Source organism: Bison bison, unplaced genomic scaffold (genome assembly GCF_000754665.1).
Source record: "Bison bison bison isolate TAMUID 2011002044 unplaced genomic scaffold, Bison_UMD1.0 scf7180017864518, whole genome shotgun sequence".
NCBI lineage: Eukaryota > Metazoa > Chordata > Mammalia > Artiodactyla > Bovidae > Bison > Bison bison.
The window spans coordinates 13,794,925-13,818,435 of record NW_011495071.1 but is presented as its reverse complement, the minus strand read 5'-3'; the positions used below and the strand labels follow the sequence as shown (position 1 = coordinate 13,818,435).

The 23,511-nt window shown below is 52.2% G+C and overlaps 1 protein-coding gene across 1 annotated transcript in view; it reads right to left on the bottom strand.

Annotated features, from left to right (window-relative positions):
- USH1C (Usher syndrome 1C (autosomal recessive, severe)) overlaps positions 1–23,511 on the bottom strand; it is a 48,290-nt gene that overhangs the window by 9,578 nt on the left and 15,201 nt on the right. The window contains 16 exon segments of the mRNA XM_010830522.1: positions 692–742; positions 1,885–2,004; positions 5,205–5,687; positions 6,246–6,362; positions 7,385–7,537; positions 11,337–11,386; positions 15,585–15,709; positions 16,308–16,373; positions 17,419–17,561; positions 17,859–17,915; positions 18,077–18,136; positions 19,078–19,162; positions 20,585–20,679; positions 20,975–21,032; positions 21,209–21,233; positions 21,361–21,469. Of these exon segments, the coding sequence (XP_010828824.1) occupies positions 692–742; positions 1,885–2,004; positions 5,205–5,687; positions 6,246–6,362; positions 7,385–7,537; positions 11,337–11,386; positions 15,585–15,709; positions 16,308–16,373; positions 17,419–17,561; positions 17,859–17,915; positions 18,077–18,136; positions 19,078–19,162; positions 20,585–20,679; positions 20,975–21,032; positions 21,209–21,233; positions 21,361–21,469 (1,797 nt within the window).

Sequence of the window (23,511 nt, the reverse complement as noted above, 5' to 3'; positions counted from 1 at the left end):
AGTGGCAAAGAGTTGGGCATGACTGAGCATGCACACACGAGGATGTTGGCTGCAAGATCTCCATCTTGGGCTCTTTCATTGGCAATGAGATGGCTAAACCAACGGCTGGCTCTGAGGATGTAAGCCCCAGGAGGCGGGAGGATAAATGGTTGCCTGCCTGAACCCACTTAGGGACCAGCAAGGACTTCTGCGGGCCCCGTGCACAGGAATGCCCCCTGCAGATAGAGGTCCTTGGGCCCCACTTTCTTCCTGATGCTGGTTTGGGACCAGGTGGGGTTTGTTGAAGCTGTGATCTGCCTTGAGAAGGAAAGGAGGGGCAGGGGCAGGGAAATGCCTCAGGCGGCCCTTTCTCTCTACGGCTGGAGCAAGCAGACATCTTGGCCTCTGTGACACTCTGAGCGTTCCCTCTTCCTGCTCCTCTATGAACAAACCGCAGCAAAAGAGGTGAGTCCCCAGGGACCTGTGGCTTTCTCAGCTTGGGCATGGGGTCTCACCACCCCAGGGTTCCCACCTTATATGAGAACCCCCAGCCCAGAGCCACAGGGAATGAGGGACACAGTTTTGGCCTGAGGCTGCCAGCAGATGGTGCTTGGGGCCACCTTGGAGCTGACAGGCACCGCAAGAGAGGTCAGAGTGGGAGGTGCAGAAGGAGGTGCAAAGGACCACAGACACACGACGGGGATCCTTTTACTTGTCGGAACGCTGTCTGATAAACCACCATCCTCTTCAACATCTCCTGTGGCTGCCAGAGGAGAAAAAAAAAAAAAAAAAAAATCTATGCTGGACTCTACCAATTGGTCTCATCTGCCCCCTGGTGCCAGGCCTTGGGCCTGCCAGCCTGGGGCTGCCTGGCCAACATCCATCCCCAGACAGATGCAGCCTGATTTATGGTGGGGGGCGACCCTCAACACCCCCAGACACAGCAGCTACCAGTCCCAGGCAAGCAGACACCACCCCTTGTCATCAGCCTGAAAACGCAATGCGGAGGCGACTGCAGGCTTTCATGGGAGAGTGAACTTGCGCTCTTTGGGGAGCTGAGAGGACAGCTAAAACTCAAAGTAACTATCAAAGTGGCTCCACCCTGACATTTGGATAGGCTTTCCTTGAGAGGGGGGTATAAACTTGAGCACGGCTCTTCTCACCGTGGGCGGGAGGCCTGTCAGTGGCCGGCACCCCTGGAGGGGGTGCACCTGGTCCCAATTTGCTCAGTCATAGGTGACGGGGGTGAGGGAGTAGACCGTCCCCCTACCCCCAGGACCACACCCCTCACTCGCAGCCCCAGTGAGGAGTGAGACATGAAATGGAGAAGGGAAATGGGTCAGCTTTGCTTACTGCCCCATCTGAGGGTGACCCACCACAGGCCTTAGGCGCTCAGGCCAGGGCAACTGGAATTGCTATAGGTTTTGGCAAAATGCAATGGAGATAAGAACTTGGGCTTTGGAGTCTGAAAGACTGGAGTAAATAGTCAGACTTGGCTCTGCCTTGGACAACCTACTTAACCTCTCTAAGCCTCAGTTTCCTCAAGTGTTGAACCATCTCACTGGATTATTGTGAAGATTAAATGGGGCCTTACAGAACCTGACACATGGAGGCTGATAATAATCAGTGCTGTTATTATTCTTACTTTGAGATGGCGCTCTAGGCCATTTGATCAAGTGAGGAACAGGAATTTCACTGGTTGTGGAAACAGCCACCTATACCCACATGGATTCACCGCCTGGCTAATGAGAAGGTTATTAGCCTTACAAAGAGTTATTGCAGAGTTATTACAAACTCTGTTTGAATCCCCGCTCACTTTTCCTCTAGAGGCAGCAGCAGCAGCCAGGGGAGACAGCCCATGTCCACTCCTCTGAAGCAGCCTTGCAGGACACCTGAGGGGCTTACCAGGACCTCGGACTTCACAGGTGGCCTGTAGACATAGTTGGACTCCTGGTGGACCATGACAGGCTTGGAGATGGTGGACACGCCAGGGCCTCGTGGAGGCTGTGGGCTTGGGCAGAATGTCTACAGGGATTAGTTTAAAGAGAAGCCCATGTGAGGTCATGAGATGGGTGGCCCAGGCCAACCACGGCACTTTGACACACAGGCAAATTCACACCATGCACTGAGCCAGCCTGGCCCATTCACCTTGTGGAATGTCCTAGGTGTGTGACCTTCAGCAGAGGGACAAGAAGTCCCTCGGCCACAGTGTGTCCTGAGGCTACAGAAATATTTGGGTGGTTCCGAGGAATCAGGGACTTGAGCCGGAGCCTGTTGTGGGGGCGCCAGCGGGCACTGTCACTCAGAGGATACTTTCAAGGCTTCCCCTCAGTGGCCACGGGTGCCATCCATCCTCTTCTCTTTCTAAGGAGGCAGCTGCAGTCCCTGGACTGCACACGCAGCATCTGCTGCTCCTGGTGGGTGGGCACAGAGGCCCTGGAGGCGGGGGCTGGGAGAGCGGACCAGTAAGCACAGCATCAGGAGAGCTGATGCAACATGTCTGCTTGGCTCTGACCCGCTTGATCATCTTGGGCAAGACAAATCGGGTCACAGCCCTGCCCCGAACCCTCCATGGGTCCTCACTGACTACCAAGCTCCTTGGCTCAGCCCCCAGGGGCTTCTCTCCCTTCCTTGGCAATCTCATCCCTCACTCCTTACCCTCCTCACGCTGACTAGATTGAGCCTCCAAAGCACTCGGCTTTCCTGCCTTGAGGCTTTTGCACATGCTCTTGCCTCCTGCTTTACCTGCCCAGGTGTTGGCTTGGGGGTCTCCACCTTTGGGGACCATTCCTTGAGCTTTTCCTCCGCACCCCTCCTGCATTTCCCTCATCTGTCATGGTGTGCGGGAGTTTCCTGCTGACTTGGCTGTCCTCCCACCAGACTCAGGACTGGGCTGTCCATCTTGTGCTGGCTCTCAGTGCCCAGCACAGCATCTGGCATAGAGTAGGAGTCATTAAACAAGTTACATGAGTAAATGAAGAACTTAGTAGGTGAGTGGACGCATGGGGCTGGGGGCAGATAGTGCCCTGGAAACCTTCCCCTGGCAGGTGTCTGGGGGGCTGACACGGGTGTTTGTTTCCACAACCCAAGACCTGCTGGGGGCAGGGCTGACTGTGCAGACGTGTGGTGGTCCACATGTCCCACTGCAGCACTGATGACCCTCGCCCGAGCGTGCAGGGAGGAGGAGGATGGGCAGGGTTGGTGATGCACGGACCGAAGTGCTGATGTAGAGAGATGAAGCTAACTGAGACAGCTAACCCCCAACCTTCATGGCTTTTATGTCACTTAAGACATTTAGGGTCCAGTTTTTCAGAGGCTCCTTGTGTGTGGGGAGCTTTTATTTTTCTCTCTGCTCTGATCAGGAACTAACAGTGAGAACTTCATGATGACTGGAGGAATCTGTGAAAGTGAGACCTGGTTTTGAATCTTGACCCTGACTCAAAAGGCTGCAGTTTACCTCAGACCTCATATTTGCAGCTTTACCCAAATTTTTTTGTACCCTGATCTGTCACTGATGATAGGCAATGTCTATTGAGCACCTCCTGTGTGCTCCAATTATTAACTTAGAATGAGTTCATGTATTAATTCATTTGATCCTCATAATAAGTTAGCATTCCCATTTTACAGATGAGGAAACCCAGGCTCAGACAGATGAAGCAATGCATGCCCAAAGTCATAGAGCCAGCGACTGAGCCAGAATTCAAACCTGGGTAGTTCCGTCTTGTCATTGTTATGTCCATGGCACCTGAAGTAGCCTTCTCCCATCCTACATGTATCACTATCCCCCAAGGCTTATCCATTAGAATGAATCCCTCCCATAGCACCTAGCGTGTGCTGCTGCTATAGCTGATTCCCGCCTGGTCAGCTGTTAATCCTTTAGCTGGCAAAGTCCTGGAGAGCACAAGAGTGCCAACTGTCTCTGTGCTGTCTTCAGCTCTGCTCCCCGCACCCTGCCGCCACGGCCCCGACACAGAAGCACAGGGAAGGTGCCCAGTTGATTGCGGAGCTGAATTTGTTGAGGGAAAGCTGCTGCCCCTCTTGGTGGGGGCCCCTCTAAAGAAGGATGTGGGCTTCTGTGCCAGACTCACTCAGCCCCCTGCAAACCTGCTCTGGCTGGGCCTGGGGGCAAGACATCCTTGAAATGCCAGACTTCTGTCAGGGCTCAGGGCTCAGGGCTCAGGGCCCCACTGGGAGTCCCTCTGAGAGGCCCCTGCTGGCAGTTGCAGCCTTGTCAGCATCTGGTACTTTGTTCCCAAATTCTTTCCTCCAAGTGCTCCCCGAATGCTCTGAGATGCTTAGTCTGCACTTCATGCAGGAACCCAAACCCATGCAGCAAAGGTTACTAAAAACAGCTGATCGGGTACTACTGACTACCCTGCCCTCAAACCCCACTCTTAGCCGACATGAGCTGCTGAAGTTCTGACTGAAGTCTTCCCTTACAGCTACTGGAGCAGAGAAATATTTCATTTTTCCCTCCCAGAGATCAAAGCTCTGTGTCTTCACTGTGGATTGCCTCTTAGTCTTTGGCTTAAGAACAATTAATGAGGAATACGTCTTTTTGAGAAAGATCACTGTTCTGCCTGCTGACATCCAAGAAAAAGGTCCCTAATCTTTTAGCTGCAAATTTGGAACTTTCTAGGAACTATCCATTTTCATTTTTTTCCTAGCTGGCAGTTGGCTAGAAATTTCTGGGTATTAGGCTTCAAGCTAATATAGTTGGCTAGTGTCGTAGAAAAAGGCTTGGTAATGTCTTAATACTTCAGTGGACGGTGTTATCACCTCATTTACAGAGCCTAATACCGCTCCCCTGTTAAACAGAGGATTCATTCACCACATTCAAGGCTTTCTGAGCTAATATCAAGAAAGGACTACCTGGCATATAAATAGAGCTCTGGCTCTTCATTAACACAGCCTTGCAAGTGCTACAGTGGAGGTTACCAGCCAGTACTAGCCAAGAGGAGCAGAAAGAACAATCAACACTGATACACTGTTGCTCACCCCAAGTATCACAGGCAATTCACCATACCATGCAGCACTTCAAAATCAGCAGAAGCCATAGACATGCAGGAAGTCCACAACTGCAGGCTGGGAGCCAGTTCCTGGAAAAGGGGCTGGGGTGATGTTTCCTCCCATCTGCACTCACAGGAGCAGAGCAGGGCGTAGGAAACAGCAGCCCGGCCCACTCTTCCTGCTTCCCTGCATTGCATGCGGAACTGAGGCAGTACCTTCTGGGTGGGTGGGAAGCTCCGATCGGGGACAGGAGAGTTGGCAGGCTTCCCCCCGTGGTTCTTGGCCTCCCGATCCTCTGCTGGATTGCCTGTCTCCCCAGTGCGCAACGGGTGGTTGCCCAGCGCTTCTTCCAGTGCCGAAGGCAGCGGGCGGGTGGGAGTGAGGTCTTGCGTGGGAATGGAGGGCGGGGGAGGGATGGGAATGGGGGGTGGAGTGCGCTGCACCCAGGGCGAGGAAGAGGCACTCAGGCGGCCCGATGAGGGCAGGACAGGGGGTGCGGACACCTTGGAGGGTGGGTTGGAGGGTGGAGGGTGAGGCATCACAGGCAAGGCAGAGGCACTCTTGGGGGGATAGTAGAACATGTCCAAGGGGATGTCATCCAGGTCAGTGGTGTGCAGGTGCAGCCCGCCTGCGAAGCGTCTCAGGGGCGGGGCCAGGGGAGACACAGAGGGCGGGGGAGGTGGGGGCCCTGTGGTCATCTGGGGGTGGCAAGGAAGTTCTGTCACTGAGGAGCGCCCCACTTCACGATACACCGAGTCTAATGCTCATCTGTTTCTCTTGCTGCTGGAGACCCACCACCCTCAAACCCGAACCTTGGAAATGGGAGGGGCAGTCAATTCTCTGCCCCCTGGGTGCCCAGCTGATCCCATACCAGGTGGCCAGTAGAGGGTACCCAAACGCATGGGAGTGATGAAAAGGCAACCATATAATTCATCATCTAAATTGGAATGCACATGACAGGGAAAAGTACACTCTTAATAATTATGCCAGGACAGCAAGCCACACTGATCATCTCAGATGGGCTGGGACTTAGAGGTCACTCTGGAAATAAGCCCAGAAATACAGACACACCTCCCTCCTCAAGAGGGGAGCAGGGAATGGGCTGGTCAGCAGCCCTGGAGGGTGAAGCCTGTCAGTGGCCAGACTGCCTCCCTAGCATGGGGACATGCTGCCTCCCGCTGTCCCCAGGGTGGGTGGTTCCAAAGGCAGCAGGAGGGTCTACACAGACAGAAGGGCTCTGGGAAGGGCTCTGTTACCTCTGAAATCTCATTATCAGCAGAGGAAATCTGCTCAAGGCGTGTCTGACAGAGCCTTTCCACCCAATACTGAATCTTTTCCGACTCCTCAAGGTCTTCCCGCTCTGTCTCAGATACCTGGGACCCACGGCCAGCGCAAAATGGAGAAGACAGAGGGTACACGGAGTCACACGTGGGCGGCACACTCGAGTCAACAGTTCAAAGCACTTCTTAAAAAATCCAGAGGACTGCTGAATGTGTCAACTACCTAGAAAAAGCCCCAGGCTTATTCCACCTGGCCCCAGTGGAGGGGAAATAGGGAGAGAGATGTTGGGGTGTTAGCTTACAGCAGGTGTAGGCAAAATTCGAGAAGGGGCTCATGCCTTGCATGGGATTAGCTGTCTTTAGGATTCCCACAAACCCTGAGGCTCTTAGGATTCTCCAAAAATGGTCCTTTTGTAGGCACATTCCAAGAGTCCAGCTTTACTGTTTGTTTCTTTTTCCCCTCATTCCAGGCTGCCTTGTCCTCAGGAGCACAAGTTCAATGTTATCTTTAATTCTGTAGCTAATTTGTTCTAATGTCAAATCTAATGCACTTCACATTTTCCAGGATTTCTCTGGTTTTGTAATCTAATCAGCTTGGCATTCTCATAACCTGAGTTGGTGATGGAGGTGGGGTGGGAGCTCAAACTGACCCAGATCTAATGACAGGTGAGTAGAAGGCTAACTTCAGATCTACAGTCTGGGCAGAAGGGTTAGCCTCAGACCCAAACCCTGAGCAGGAAGGCCAGCTTTACGGCCATACCAAGGAGGAGAGGCCTAGCCTTGTGCTCAATCTGGTGGGGTGGGGGTTGAGGACAGACACAGACCTCTAGCCCTGTGCATCGAGGCCAACCTGAGACCCACAGTCTGGGCAGAGAGGCCAACTCCTGAGCAAGGAGGTGAATCTTGATCCCAACATACACACCTTAGCCAGAAGCTAGTCTCACGCTGGGGAGGTGGCAAGATCTCACCCTCCAGCCTGGGGAGGGGGCTGGGCTCACTCGATCCTCAGACTCCATCTGGGAATAGCTACTCTAGCTGGTTCCCTGAGAGCATGGTGGGAACCAACCAAACTGTCCCAGGGATGCTCCCTGCCCTGGGAGCAGGACATGTCATACCTCCTGGGCCAGCCGGTTGATCTTCAGTTGCTTTTCCTTCTCCAGCATTTCCTCTTTCTCTTTGTAAAGCTTCTGCTCAAACTCCAGTTCCTTCTTATTCTTTCTCAACTCCTGAAGGCTATCATACTTGGCTTTCTTCTTATCCTTTCCTTTCTGAGCAGATGTGGCATTGTTTATACAAGGGTTACAAGGCAGTGTTGACATTGGCACAGCACAGCAAACAGGGCATTCAGACAACAGCAGGCACCTCCCCCCATGAGTCCCTCTCCTAGGTCTGCTCAATCACACTCGGCACTGGGGCACTGGGCTTCGGCTTTAGAACAGGCAGGATGCTGCTACCCATCACAGAGTAAGACGCACTTCCTGTGCCAGTCAGAAGAGCTGGCTTACTAGTTCACTAACAAGCTGTGTGACCTTGGTTAAGCTCCTTAACCTCTCTGGGCCTGGTTTATCTCACCTCCAAAATGGGAGAAATACCTGCCCTACAGGTTTGCCATCTAGAGCCAATGAAATAACATCTATGAAAGCACTTTATAAGCTTCCAAATGCTGTATTTTCAAAAGGCACTGTATTTATTTCCCAGTGTCTGGGCATAAGCCTTCTTCATTATCTGGATGTTCAGATACCACAGAGGCATCCTGGTAGATTCTAGAGAAAATCTGGGACAGATGGCTAAGCCTCATTTACAGAGATCCTCTGTCCTGAGCTAGAGGAGAAGGATGGCAGCCTCAGACCTGGAAGCCCAGAGCCAAGGACATCAATTTTGTCCTGCTGCTTTAACAGCAGACCTTTTCCTCCTGCAGAGTCCAAACCCACTGTTTCCTCTGAACTAGGTGGACTAGGTAGAAACTGTAGGGCTGGGAGTTGGTGTGGAGGGGTAGGTAGGAAGGATGGCCCAAGTGTTCTTCACTGGCACTCAGGGTTCCAGAGGATTGGGGGAGGGAAATGGAGGGCAAATGGACTTCTTTTTCCTGTTTGAATTAGACCACAAAGTCTGCTTTCCCGGCTGCTTCTCCCATGGGCTTGCAGGGAAGCCAAGGAGTAAAGAAGGAAGAGAATTAAGACTTATGGACTGCCTATGTACCAAGAGGTTTACATTGCTTATCCCATCCATGGGGCTTCCCTGGTGGCTCAGACGGTAGAGAATCTGCCTGCAATGCAGAAGACCCAGGTTCAATCTCCCTTCTCTTGATGAAGGTGAAGTTCCTTGCCTGGTGTCAAACATTTAGGAAGTGGTGGTGCCAGAATTTGGACTAGAGTCTTCCAGGTCCCACAGTTTCCCCACTGCACCCTGATGAGCTGGGGGCAAGGGGAGCAAGGCAGGAGGGAGTGTCGGCCCCTCATACAGCATGGAGGACAGGGGCCAGGAAACAGGGAAGGAGGAAACCCACACATTTGCTGAACTCACCCCCACCCTCCCAGGCCTTCCTGGGTGGGGCCTGCTCTCAGAACTCCTGAATCATCCCATCATTCAAGGCCAGGAATGAGAAATGGAGTTTCCCAGCAATGGACACACAACTTTGTCCACAGCTGAGGGGCCTGGATCATTACAGACCTGTGACTGAGTCATTCTGTCCCCCACCTCTGTGCACAGGTGATTTGGAGATGGCCCCCCATCTAGCAGATGGGGGCCCCACCCTCAGAGCAGTCTATGCGCCACTTGAGAAAATGGTTTTCACTGCTTCAGAGCCCTGCTTGGTTCCTTCTTACCTTGTTCACTAGACTCTTGGCTCAGTTGATAGATGACTCTTTACTATCGCATTATTGATTCAGACAACTCCCCAAGAGGAGTCAGAACCATTCTGCCCAATGGCAGCTTGCTAGACTAAGGGCATGACCTCCCACAGGGACCATCATAATAGGCATGGCCATTCTACTGTTTAACACCAGTGTTAAGATTTTAGAGCTAGGGCTCCAGGGCTGGGAGGGAGATGTGGCAGTTTCTGTCCCATCTCCAAGAAAAGAGCACCTGCTTACTGATGCAGAAGGCAAGCTGCCCCACAGCGTTGCATACTGATCTCATAGTAGCCTTCTCCGTATGGGTTACTTAGCTGTTTGTGAATCTGCCTCTCTTGTCAGAGGGCAGGCTCCTACCAGTAGGGTTGGTCTGCATAATTTACTAAAGCAGTCCTGGGGAAAGGACTCAGTCAGAACCACAAAGCCTTCGGGCACCGGAATAGACTTTGTGAGGCCACAGGCCTGGGCTCCTTGAGCCCCAGAGGGCCCAGGAAGACTCTGAATAGTTATCTTTTCAAATAAGGGGAATTTTGTGCACTGCTGATCACGACCATCGAAGGCCACTTGTAATACCTAGGGACTTGGTTCAAGCTGCTTGGAGACAAAGCATCTCATATAACTCTAGAAAAAAAATGTCAGTGGATTTTCAGAGTCAGCCTGAGGGACATAATTCTGTTGTCCTTTAGCGGTCAGTTAAATTCACTGCAAATGTTCCCTCTGGTCCAGACTGAGAGGACAGGCAGGTTGGGGGGGTGCTCTTGCCTCTACCTTCACATGATTTTTCTCTCTTTTGGAAATGAAATGAAAACCAAAACACAAGCGATTTCTAGAATGACTAGACTACTGAGTAGAGGAAAACAGGCTTTCCTCTTTACCAACAGCGATTCTCAAGTGCTGCAATTTCTGATGGGAGGTGTGTGTGAAGGAGACACTAATTCTTTTAGATTTACCTAGTTATTAGTGCTTGGAAAAGAATTTGCCTGTACATCTCCTTTTATTATTTTTTCAAGTAAAATCCTCTGTGTGTGTGGTGGGGGGCATATGTGTGCGTGTATGTGTGTGTGTGTGTGTGTGTTATCCTGTCTAGTAGAGGTAGCATATAGAGAAGAATTAGAAACTGAACCCAGTGAAATATCATAAGCCATAGAGTCAGCCTGTAAGATGAGAAGGACAGCCCATGAGACCAAGACCTTTCTGAGAGAGGGGCAGTGTAGAAAGGGATCCCCTGAGATGCTCTGTTGTGCTTATTCAGTGCCATACAGATCATTATCTGTGCTCCTAGGTAAAGACATTTACCCCTGTCAAGAGCAATACTGCCATCTATTATCTTAACAGTACCATGTTACAGGAAGGGGGTGGTTGTTTCCAGCACATCAGATATTCCCATTTTCCAGACAGGGAGACGTTACATATCATCAAGGTCACCCAGCTGCCAGTGTTTTGGTTTCTGGGGAATTTACATCCTGCCAGAAAGAGCCAGTCTAATGATAACACCTAAATTAGTTCACCCAGATTTATGCTGATGCCTGATTTCCAAATACCAAGTCATTCTGAATGTCCAATCTACAAATATTAACAGCAACATTTTCCTAATCAAATGCCAAAGTGATTTAGGAAAAAAAAAAAAAAGAGGGAGCTTTATGGGGTCTGGAGATACAGGAATAAGATTTAGAGAGAAAACTCAAGGCCCCAGAGCCCAGAAAAATGCATTATCCTGGGCACATGCAGGGAAATTTCTAGGATAGAGCTAGGATTGGTGTGGCTTTGAATCCAGCCTGAGGCAGAAAAATCCCCACCCTGGAGCCAGTCTGTGTCTGGTGCAGTCAGCTTCATAACCTGTCCTGCATGCACCCAATTGGATTTTTCACTCTGTCTGACCTTGGCTTCTGCTCTTAGCCTCTGGTCTTACTTGACAGAGAAACAAAGCAGAAGATTCCTGCCATGGCTCTGCCCTGCCCCGTGCCCAGTGGGCCTGGTGCCGACCCAGCGGAGCCTGATGGTACCTGGGCAGGTCTCCACCTGTGAATACTTCCCCCACGGTGCCCCTGTGACAGCGCCCTGTCCTGTGACATCAGGCATCAGAGAGGCACAGAGGGGGTTAGCTCCCCCAGTAAACAGGTGGTCACACTGTTGAGAGGCAACAGGAAAAGAAACAATGGGAAAGGTCAAAACCCACAGCAAACTCAGCTGCCAACAGCACTCTGTCCTGGCCTACCTTCCGGATGGTTGGGAATTTGCCATCGTAACGATAAAACCAGCCAAAGGCTATAAGAACACAGAGAACAAAGTGATGAGAGGCAGATCAGCTTAACCAGGGCATCCATAGGCAGCAGCCGGGAGCTGGGTTCCCAAAGAATGTGTGGCTTTGGGAGATGAAAGCAGCCCCAGCAAATCCAACAGCCAAACCACACCCTCTGCCTCTCCACTTACCTGGCCTCACCCAGGTTGTAAAGCAGGCCCAAGACAACCCGAGAAACGGCCTGATTCCCAGGCCCTGGGCCGCTGTCAACTGCCTCCCCCTGGACACTGGCTTCAGAAGTCAGTGCCAGAAAGTCAAGACAAAGCCCCTTGTAGAAGGATGAGCTTTTCCCCATCATAGCCACAGTCTGCAAACACAAAGCCCCATTGAGTGAGGCCTCTCCTAACCGGTGTCGGGTCCCTCCATCCAAGAAACAACCCAAAACAAAAGGGAGCCTGGGTCTCTGCCTAGAACGACAGTCAGACAGGACAGAACTGTCTGCCTCACAGTGTGGTCCATGTCCTCAGGTTTTAACGTCGAAAGAGGAGACCCTGCAGGGTGGGGGGAGGGGGTCAGCCCTGGGAAAGATGCTCAGGCAGCAGTTGGCAGAAGAACTGCCCCCAGAAAAGCATATCCCCACCCAGGCCAGATCCGCAGCTCCTGCCTTCCCCAACAACAGCATGAAGGATGGGCTAATATCGCAAGGCTAAAGCTCCCTGGCCAGTGGTGATGGCTTAATGACCCACCCTTGACCAGCCTGAATTTTGGAACAGGATCTAGAAAGTCCCCCTGCTGGAGCCAGCACTTCCCTCTTAGTTGCTGGATGTTGGGGAGGTCTAGAGAGCCCTAGGGGAGAGGCCAGGCCACCAGAGGAGGAACCTGGGCCTGTGGGGCATTAAATATTTGATTCAGTGGTTCCAGCTGACATTTCAGTCCAGGCACAGGTCTTTTCCTCAAGGTTTTGCGGGCAGTGCTTGGACCAGGTCGGGGGCTTGGAGGAGCTTCCCAGACTCCAGGAGTCCCCACCACGTACTGGCCCCGCAGAGCTGAGAGTGTGCAGGTTTGGCAGGAAGAAGCAGGCAGGGCAAGCAGAGCAGCAAGGCCAGGAAGCGAAGCAGGGGCCGCAAACCTGCTCTCCCCGCTTGTCCGTGCCTCCGTCCAAGTCATCTGCTGGGTCAAACTCAGGGTCCACGCCCAGATCATCTACCCAGGAAAAGGGGAGGAAGCTGGTGAACCAAGAGGGACTTGGAAGACCAAGGGGCCAGAGGTGGTTGGGGGAGCCCGGGGGCCTGTGACCAGCTTATTCCACAGGAGACCTGGGAGGTCAGGGGCAGGAACATGGCTCAGGAATCCAGAGGAAAGGTTTCTTGCTGTGGGATGGTGCATGCAGCGCTTTCAGCCTTAGAAGCTCTCATTTCTCCACCTGTATATTGGGCTAATCTGATCTGACGGCAGCATGAGAACGATTTTGCAAGGTATTTGGTTGACACAGGAGGGGTGGTGCTGATGTCAGGAACACCTGAGTATTTACCAGGGGCCTGCAATGGGAGAACAGATCCTCCCTGCTGCTTCTGATCACCCTGGGAGCTCTGGGTCCCCAGGGGATGTCAGAACTGTGCGGATGGGCAGCAGATGGAAGTTGGGATCTTAAGGTGAGGAGATACCAAGGAGTAAAAGTAGTTAGGAAGACATGGATTTCGACCTAATGTGGAGAACACCAAACCATCTGTTCCAGTGGTTTCTAACCCGGACTCTGGCCTCCCTGGGGCCCTGGAATATTTGAGTCTGTTATGAGCTGCTTATTAATATTTTAAAATATTAATGAGAAGAACTTGCCCATTAACAAAGGAAAAGGTTATAAGTATTAATAAGTTCCTTTGCTTTTGGCTCAGTTTATATTTACTCCACAGTGAAACACTTGCTTTCTTGCTAATGAGAGGGATTACTTAAAGAAACAATGAACACAAAAGGATGACTTAATAGATTGGTAGGAAACAAAACTCAGCTTCTAAACCATGGGGTCTAATGGGGTGGGGGCTACCAGATGGGGTCCTTGATGAGGAGAGATGGTTAGAAAGCTCTTATTTAAACTTCTTTATCTCTCGAGCCTTCCAACTCTGGGATCCTTAAATACCCCTCTGCTCCCTGTTGCTTTTGCTAAGGAAAGCTATTTTGGGGCCTCTGTGATGGCATGTCCTGGCTTTGAGGACTCCATGTCATGTTGGGGTTCTGCTGGGTCAGTCATGGGTAGGCAGCCAGATCCCTGGGACAGGGAGTAGGGAGAAGATCAGGGTGGATCATTAGGATGAACTGCTTTATTTTCCAGGCAAGAGATGTTCCTCACTCTTTCCTTTCTGTTCAGAAATGCAGGGTCCACATAGGCAGACACTTGAATCAGATAAATAACCTGTCAGCTGACTGGTCCCCCAAATTGAAGAGTGGTCAGGGAGGGACAGGCTGCAGCCTAGTTCTATCAGCTCAAGAAGAGAGCATTCCAGCCTCCCAGCAATAGGCAAGTGGCAGGAATTGGGCTGGCTCAGACGCCTTAATGTATTTCCTGACCAATCTCCAAAGCAGAATTAAACTGCAGATGCAAACAGAGGTGGAGGGAGGTGTAGCCACTTCAGCTCGGCTGGCAGGCCCTGGTCATCAGTCACGTGCTTCCCGGGGTCCCCTGAGAAAACACTTATGTTTCGAGCAAAGGGAAAGTTCCTGCTCCTTTTATTCAAGAAGATTGATTTGGGTTAAAAGCACTGAATAAATAGCTAGAGAAAGGGTTTTTATTTTCTACAGTTTCTGAAAGGGTGTGTTTGCTCTGAAGCCCAGATCCAGTTTCTAGGAAGGTACTAAATTGACTAGGATTACTTTCATAAGAAGCAATTAAAATTGATTCCTCTCCTTTGGAAGCTCCTATTTCACTCCTAAGAACAAATTAGCTCCCTGTCTAAAACACTGATTTTTCACTGAGAATTTAGCTCAACTAACACCAAAATGTCATGGGGTGGCTGATGACAGAGTGCTTTGTCCTTGGGAGAGGACCCGAGATGACACTGCCCTGGTGCCAGCAAGGAATGTGCTGGGGGCTGTTTGCCCTGCTCCAGGGAGGGTGACATGGAACTATCCAGATGCCCTGCACCTCTTGTTGACCCAAGTGGCCTGTGCTGGCAATTTTATGTCCCTCCAGGGCTCAGTATGATCCACAGTTGGGGCCATAGCTGTCTGGACCCCATCATAGGATCCCATATGGCCGTTGCACAGCGGAAGTGGGGGAACCTTGGTTCTCAAATGCAGATTCAACCCCATACCTGAAGGATCCCAGGTCAGCTGAGCACAGTCAGCTGGAATAGATTCTGCCCCATGTCAGGTACAAATCAAAACAGCTGGAAAGTCAGAGTAAAGGCCCAACCAGGAATCCTGGACCTGTGACTGCCACGGTCCCCACACTGCTTTGCTCCTGACTCCCCACCACTAGCGCATGGGAGAAGAACTGAGACTGAACCCCCTCCTCTGCCCCTTGAAGAGACATGACATCCTGGGAGCTGAGGTGGACAGCAGGTGGACAGGCGAGCAGTTGGTGGGGGCCTGGCCTCAAAGTGGACATGGGATCATAAGATAGATGAGGACAGATGGGAAGGGTAGAGGTTGCTGACGCCCCAGGATGGCTGAAGCCTGGTGCTTCGGAGGGTCACACAGTTCTCTCCCCAACTCCACCCGCGGAGGGGAGTGACTGCGGTCCACGCACAGGGGTGCAGGAGGTAGGGGTGTTCCCAGGAAGCTCCTCCCACGGCTGCCCACCGGCCGTGGATCACAGAAGCCTCTCACGTGAATCCCTTCCCCTCTTTCTTACTGCTGTTTCAACACAGGCCCAGTTTAGAACCCGGCAAAAAGAGGGCGTGACACCCGACATACGAAGATGATCATCCCTGAGCAGTTCTTGCTTTTGCCACCATTCTCTAGTCCCTCTTCAGAGGTCCAGGGGCACATGCTGGAGTCTGTATCATGGGGCAGAGCCTGGCAGCAGGCCCCAGGACAAGGTGGGCAGGCAGACTCCACCCATCCCAACACCCTGGCAGACGGCCCCTACACATGGCTGCCCCTCCGTGAAGACAGCCATGGCTGATTGGCCTGGGCAGGTGGTGGTAGGTGTAGGGAGACTTGTACTTTTGTCGAGACACCCCCAGGTCCCTGGAGGAAGCCCTCTCCCCGCCAGCACATGATACATACACTTTGGCTTGCGAAGGGGTATCGGGTGCACCTCGGCGGTGATGGTTTTAGGTGAACGCAGCTGTTCCTTTGAGCCCCAGTCTTCTTCCCACTGCTTCCTGAACTTCTCTTCCTCCTCCACGATCCTGAAATAAGATTCCCATGCCTGTGACTGGAGTCACAACCTTCACAGGCCGGCCTTCTGCCTATTGGAGAACCCCAACCACCCTGGGGAGTAGCCATGTGGTTCCAGTTGTGGTGAAGGAACCAAGTCCCTGGCATTTGTGTTCTAAATCAGGTGGGAAGGCCACCCTGGCAAACAAAACCATGTTCCAGTCACCCCAACCTAGGAAGACCCATTACTAGGATTATGGAATGGCTGCAAATAAAGGACAATCCACCAGGGGGCAAGCTGCTGCTGCTAAGTCGCTTCAATCATGTCGGACTCTGTGCGACCCCATAGATGGCAGCCCACCAGGCTCCCCCGTCCCTGGGATTCTCCAGGCAAGAACACTGGAGTGGGTTGTCATTTCCTTCTCCAATGCATGAAAGTGAAAAGTAAAAGTGAAGTTGCTCAGTCGTGTCTGACTCTTCGCGACCCCATGGACTGCAGCCTGCCAGGCTCTTCCATCCAGGGCCAGGTAAACTGGGCCTGGAAGTGGCCTCTGGGGCCACACTCCTGTGAGCACACCCACGTCCACACACAGATGTGTGTGTGCAGACATATGGGGCTAAGGTACTCACTGTTCCATCTCCTTCCGGTATCTCTCATTCTCCTCTGCTGCCTTCTGGGCAATTTCCTTTTTCCTTCTGAAACACAAATGCAGGTTGACATGCTGGAGTCGACGTAAGAGAAGTTAACTCTTCCTTGCAGCTAATCTCTGATTTGAGAAAAAGCTTTAAATATTTCTTCCAGGCTCCTTTCCAAGGATGCCTGCACCAAATTTGGATGCTGAGGAAGTGGGTCCAAAAAAGTCTGGGTCCCAAAAAAGTCTGTGTGGTTTTGCTTGGCACTGATGAGCAGAGATGCTCCTCTGCAGGGGACTAGAGGCCATTCAGGGCAGGCCACATGCCATGCAGCCACCTCTAAATACCAAGAGGAAGTGACTGAGTGAGGTCCTCCCAGAGGAGGGCCCCAGACCCCAGAAGCAATGCTGGGGCTGCTAACCAAGGCCAGGGTGGTTCTCCAGGCTAATTCTGTGATGGGAAAGATGGAAAGATCCTGTCCACCTTCCTTTCCCAAATTCTTACTATGCTTGTAGAATGCAGCTAGATTGGAATTTTGACAATGGTTTTTGAGTTATGAATTGCTAGCTCCATTTATTCTCAGTCATCATCCCAGCCACTCTGGGGTTGGTGGGGGACAGTTCTTAATCACCACGGATGGGATGGCCAAAGTGCCGGGGTGTGAATTCCACAGCTTGGCCATATCTGACTTGGTACACGAGTGGTGTAACCTGAGTCTCAGTGTCCTCACCTGTAAAATGGGTTAATAACCATGTATCTTTCGCAGTTATTATGGGAATTCAGTTAAGGAACATAAACAAGGCCCTCATGCAATGCCAGCCGTATGGTTGGTAGTTGACAAATGTTAGCTACTGCTAGTAGCAGCCTCATTTTCCATATTCCTGAGTCTTGGAAATCAGGGGGTTTCCTTGTTAAAGAGAGGGGAGCCCAGTGGTCTGGAGGCAGGGGATACTCGCGCTGAGCATCACTGAACCCATCTGGTGTGAGGACAGGCCTCAGGGGGAGAGAATGAAGTCAGCCCAGGACGCAGCCGACAGGAAGCAAAGCAGGTGGGATGGTACGGGGCCTGGGAGGGCCGGGTGGGGGCTCCCTGGCTGGCCACACTCACTGCCTCTCCATCTCCTGCTGCTCCTGGAGGATCTTGTTGGATTCCATCGCCAGCCGCTTCTGCATCAGGAGCTCCTGCCGCTGCAGCTCGCGCTGCCGGACCTCCGCCAGCCGCTCCCGGTCTGTCATGAACAGCTCCCGGCCCTTGTGGAGAGAAAACAGGCCCCTTGCTCAGTCCCCGGGGAGCCCAGAAGTACAGAGCCAGAGCTTTGGGGGGCCAAGATGTGGGTTGTCTTCTCATCACCATGGCCCCCCATGTCAGGCATGTGGCTTCTGCTCTCTGTGACCCTAATTTCTGGCTAGGCAGGGGTCTTTCCATCAACTATCAGAGCTTCAGGGATGGAGACCCTGGGCCAGGAGAGTGTGGTGGAGACCAGGGGTCTGAGCAGCTGGGCTGCAGGTAGGGGTCGTGGGGCCCCCACCAGCTCGTTCTGGACTTACAGCTCCAGCTATGATGGAGATGGTCAGGCTGCGGCTACTCTTCAGCACGTTCACGGCCTACAGGGGACAGACAGACAGTCAGCAGAGGCCTGACAGACCAGAGCAATCAAGGCCTCTGGGGAGCACAGAAGGGTTCAGACTCTGCGGCAAGGGAGAGGAGGGTGGAAAGAGGAGGGCAGAGAGACTCATGGCCGGCAGGTGAAAACCCCACATGTTACCTCCTTATGGTCCAAGTTGGAGAAGTCGATGCCATTGACTTCAACAATCTGGTCCCCTGTCTTGGGGAGAAACGGAGAGGCATCAGCATACTTAGACTATCTGGACACCTTTTCTGTTGGAAGGGCTCCCCCTGGAGGCCAGTATCAGACATTGGCTCTTAGAGTAGCTGTGCCTCAGCTCTTTCCAATGAGCAGTGTTCCAACGGGGTCCTCCCAGGGCCCCTCCATTCTGTATCTCTCTCAAATATTACACCAATAGAGGTTCATTCCTTTGGTTGAATTTACGCATTTGCTTAAAAATCTCAGTTTGTAGACATAGGAGCCTTTAAGATTCTCATACAGCAGATTCCGTGTGGAATAATAATAATTAGTATAATAGCTAATATTAATTGATCCCTCCCTATGTATCAGACACATTTGAAGTATATGTGTTAGTTAATTTAATCTATATGATGACCCTAGAAGGAAGACTATTACCCCCATTTTACGGGATAGGAAACTGAAGCACAGAAAAAGGAAGTAACTTATCTAAAGTAGAGGTTAAAAGTTCTTGTTTTAGCATCAGACCACCGAGGGTTGAATCCCAGCCCTGCCTTACCAAGTACATGATCTTGGAAAAAATCACATACTTTATCTGGGTCTCGGTTTCCTCATCTGCAAAATGAGGCTAATGATAGTACCTAATTCTCAGAGTTCTCATACATTTGAAGGGGCTTAGAACAATGTCCAATCCAGTGATCACTCGATGAATGTCAGTTCAGATTATTGTTACTACATTCCCAAGCTCAGGACCAAAGGATCCCAGAACTGGAGAAGGGCTGTAGAAACAGTCAAATGTCAGCCCCTCTGTGAAGCCTTCCCTTCGACAGATTAACGGGAATTGTCAGCCAGTGCGTTCCGAGAGAGGGCTGTGGGGGAAAGCACGTGCTCCATCCCTAGGAGATCACAGTGTGATCCAGCACCACACGGGGCCCCCCTGGAGCAGGCCCAGGGTCACTCACCTCCAACCCCACCTCAGCAGACAGGGAGCCAGGCTTCACATGGCTGATGAAGATGCCGGGTTTCTGGATGGGGCCGCTGGAAATGCTGTGGGCGAGATGGGAGGGGTAGGTGAGCCTCGGCTCCAAGGGCTTGCTCATTCAATGTCCTGCCCCATCTGCCTGTGTGTCCAGGCCACCTGTGAGCTCAGCACCCAAGTCCTCTGCCATCTACCTCCTCAGCCTCTGGCTACCTGTCCAGATTCATTCCCCTGGGGCAACAACCACAGGAAGCTACTTCTAACTCCCCGCACCCAACCTCTCATCCAACACATGCAGAGGCTGTTTCTTCTCTTTTTCTAGCATTTGCCAAAGCTTTCTTTAAAACTCAAATGCTGTCTTCTCCTCATGGTTTTAACCAAACTCCTTATTATCTCTCAAGACCAAGCTGGTTGCTCCCTTCCCAGTGCGCCTAAAACAACTACAGCTAGGATGGCGTATTATCCTCCCCTCCCAGGTCTGTGGCAGACATCACTAATCAAACACTCTTTTCTACCTGGGCCAAGATACAGCCTTAAAGTTCTTTTCAAAAGAGTACTCCAGGGTGGCAGCTACCACTAACTGATTAGAGATAGCACAGAGTAGACAATCTGTTTCCCATGCTTGCATGAGAGCCCCTCAGTACTGTAACTATTTATGTGGTTGGCTTCTATATTAAGCTATAATTTCTTAGAAAGGAGGGACTTTTTTTATCACTTATGCTTGGCAGAAAAGTATTAAATAAATGTGACAGAAAGGAAATAAGAAGAATCACTTAGGGAATTCCCTGGAAGTCCAGTGTTAGGACTCTGCACTTTCACTACCAAGGGCCTGAGGTCAGGGAACTAGGATCCCACAAGCAGTGGGGCATGGCCATAAAAAGGAAAAATAAAGGATACCTTAAATAATAATAGCTAATATTTACAAAATGCTTACTACCTGCCAGGCACTCTGTCATCGCATTCTTTCTCACAACAGCCTTGTGAGGTGAGGACTATGACCTCTGATTTGTAGAGAAAGCTGAGGCTTGGAGTGCTTGAGTCATTAGTCCAGGGTTCTAGAGCTCATAGGTGGCAGAGCAGGGCCCAGAACCTAGATCTCTAACTGTTGCACTTGTGTGCTTAACAAGACCGTCCCGTGAGCCCCTCTGCCTGTTGGCAATTCTCTGGCTGCCTCTTAAGGAAGTCACAAAGTAATAAGTGACAAGAGAACTGTGTCAGAGGTGGCCAACTGGACAGGCTCCTTTTGCGTGACTTGAGGGCCCACCAAAGGAACACGGCTCTGCCTTCGGGCCTCAGTTTCCTCCTCTGTAAATGAGGCTGATTGAGCTGTCCCTTTGGCCCTACAGGACTGTGGTGAAGCTCAGAGGGGAAATCAAGCACTAAGAAGTGTCATTACTAGTGACAAAAATCTCAGCAGCAGCAGTGAGAAAGAGGAGTGGTGAGAGAGACCAGTGGCCATGAGTGAGCCCCAGGGTGCGCCTGCCACCCACCTGCAGCCAAGGCCCCGGGAGCCCACCAGGCTGATGAAGACCTTCTTCTCCTTGTTTTCCTGGCTGCCGGGGGAGCCCAGGCTGCTCCGCCCGCCCTGGGGGAGGGAGAGGCTGAGGTCACCAGGTGTCCACACTGTGCAAGTGGCCTCCTGTGCTCACAAGGCCTCCAGGGTGAGCACTGCTGCACCCATGCGAGCCTGACTGCCGTTCTGGCCCTCGGGGTGTGTGTCTGCACCGGCTGGGCCAACGCCCACAAGGCCATTCTGGATGCACTGGCAGCCTGTGTGAAGCCCCCTGAGAGCACCTCCCTAGAGCAAGCCCTCCTTCAGGCGGGCTGCCCTTCCTGGAAGACCACCCCATCCAGACCCACCGCGGTGGTCCTGACCTTACCCCAGATTCCGACACAAACTGGTCCACATACTGCCATTTGAGGGGCTCATCGGGAGAGCTGATAGGATGGGAATGTAGAAGAGGGGTCATTAGGGAGAGAGGGTTACGGCACCAGACCTGGAATCCAAGTCTGCCCTCTCTGAAGCCTCCACTGTCACTGGCCAGACCCCAGGCGGACCCCAGGACCCTGAGTGCACAGGGGAGAGCCTGCCTGTGGAGGAGGGTCCTGCTCACCTCTTCACAGGGATCAGGCCAATGTCTGTGGGAGAAAGGGAAGGTGGGTTATGATGGCTTCTCTGCCCTTCCTTCCTCCCATTGCAGCTGGGTACCACCAGCTGCCGGACCCCACCCCACCGTCAGCAGCCCTTTGTCCTGGCCTCACTCACGTCTCACTTTGATGGACACAGTCTTCTTGGTGCGGATGAGGTTGATGACCTCCTCATGGGTGCAGGAGGAGATGGAATACCCATTGATCCGGACGATCTCATCCCCTACCTTGGCCACAGACAGAGAGAACATGCATTGGGTGGCTGGGCAGGCTCACGGCCAGTGCCTTGTCACCAGCCACACACCCTCCATCAGCTGGAGGACCCCCAGGGCAGGCAGCACTTCCCAGCAGTCTTTCTGCCCATTTCGCAGATGGGGGAACCAAGCTGGAGGTGAGCGGCACAGAGAGCAGGAAGCAGAACTGGGGGTAAAAGTCAGAACTTGGCACCCTCACCCCGTGTCACTTCCATCCAGGGGGCACCATCAGGTTCTGGAATCCATGCAAAGGGCGACCTTTCACCCAGATTCAAGCGCTTCTTCCCTGGCCTTTATCCCCCCAACCCCAAGGAGCAGGCTTGCATCACAACACCACAATTGAGTTGGGGTAAGAACTTCCATGACTCCTGACTCAAGTTCACATCACTGACACACACAATCTCTTCTGTTCCATTTGATGGAAACTCAATGAACATTTTAACTCTGCCCTGGCCCTGACCTCTGAATTCCTCTTCTGGAAGAAAGCAGTGAACACTGTATGAACACAAGGCTCTAGCATCAGATGTCCTGGGTTCAACCCCCTGCTTTTATTTTTATTAGTTGTGTGACCTTAGGCAAGTCTCATTGAGATTTTTGAACCTCAGTTTCCCTCATCTGTAAAATGGGGAAATACTGTGGCTGCCATGAGAATTAGGAGAGTGTGTAAAGCCAGCTAGTGCCCAGCACACTGTAAATAACCAATAAATAGTTGCTGTTACCATTAGCTGGGCTTCAACTGTAAGTTCTCTGCTCAGATCCCTCTTCTCAGGACTTTAGTCTCATTAATTGGGAGAGATGGGGGCTGAGGGACCTGCAGGGCCAGCCCTGGATACGGATCCCTGGTGACATCAGTCGGTTCCCTGCTGGACACGGCTGTGGGCTCCCCGAGCACCTTGGCTCTGGAGGCCAGTCCTGAAGTTCCTCATTTAACAACCACAGGCTGGAAGGATGCCTGGACATCAGTTGAAACGGAGGCCCAGGAGGTGATGGTTTGTGCAGGGTCACGGTCCTGAGCTGCAGAACAGGGACTGGTTGGTGGAGGCCCTCCCCAGTCTGAGACCAGAACGGGTCAGCTGGAGGCTTAACTCACACCACATTTGCTGACCTTTTGGAGGCTTGTTGGTGCATGTGGGGGACGCAGCTTGACTCCGTGGAGGGTCGAGGACTGGGCAGGCATATAGCCTCTCAGGGGTCCTCTAGACCAACTCCTACCCTCTACAACATCCCTGCCCCAGAGTCACTTTCTTTCTATTGTCACTCAAACACTTCCAACCTGGACACAGACCCTAGTCTTCTCAGGGGCCTGCGAGGAGTGGCAAGCAGCTCAAAAAGGTGACATGGGGCAGGGGAGGGGCTTGCTAAAGAACTTGCTGTGTTTCTGGGGATGTCTCATGGAAGGAGAACAGCTGGATGACCTCCCTGCACCCATTCTTCACAACAACCTGCGTTTCTGCTAATAAGGTGAGGGAACTGAGGCTCAGAGGGATGAGGAGACTTGCTCAAGGTCATCCAGCTAGTAAAGAGTGTTGCTGAGATTTGAAGTCAGGTCTCCCTGACAGACAGCAAACGCTGTCTCATGGTTGTCTGGAAGCAGGAAAGAAGGGCGTCTGGCCAAGCTGGGCTGCAGTTCCCTGCGTCCTGTCCTCTCTGGATCTTTGCCACCTGACAGAGCCCCCGAGGACCATAGGAAAGGCAGGGATTACTCCGTCCATTTTACAGCTAGGACAGCCAAGGCACACAGAGTCATTCTCCAGCCCTGGACTATACAGCAAGCTGTGCAGGGCAGAGGATGCAGGTTCAGAGAGGATACATGTGGATAAAAACCTAAAATACCTCCAGTAGGGAGACTAGAGCGGAGATGGAACTCCAGGGCAGGGTCCAGGACCCCATGTGGAGTCCAGACTCACAGGTCAAATCAGCAGAGCCTCTGGTTTGGCCAGGCTTGTCTGAACATGCCCCTCCCCTGCCTTCTGGAATCTTCCCCCAGCCACCCTGAGGCATGGGAGCTCTCCAGA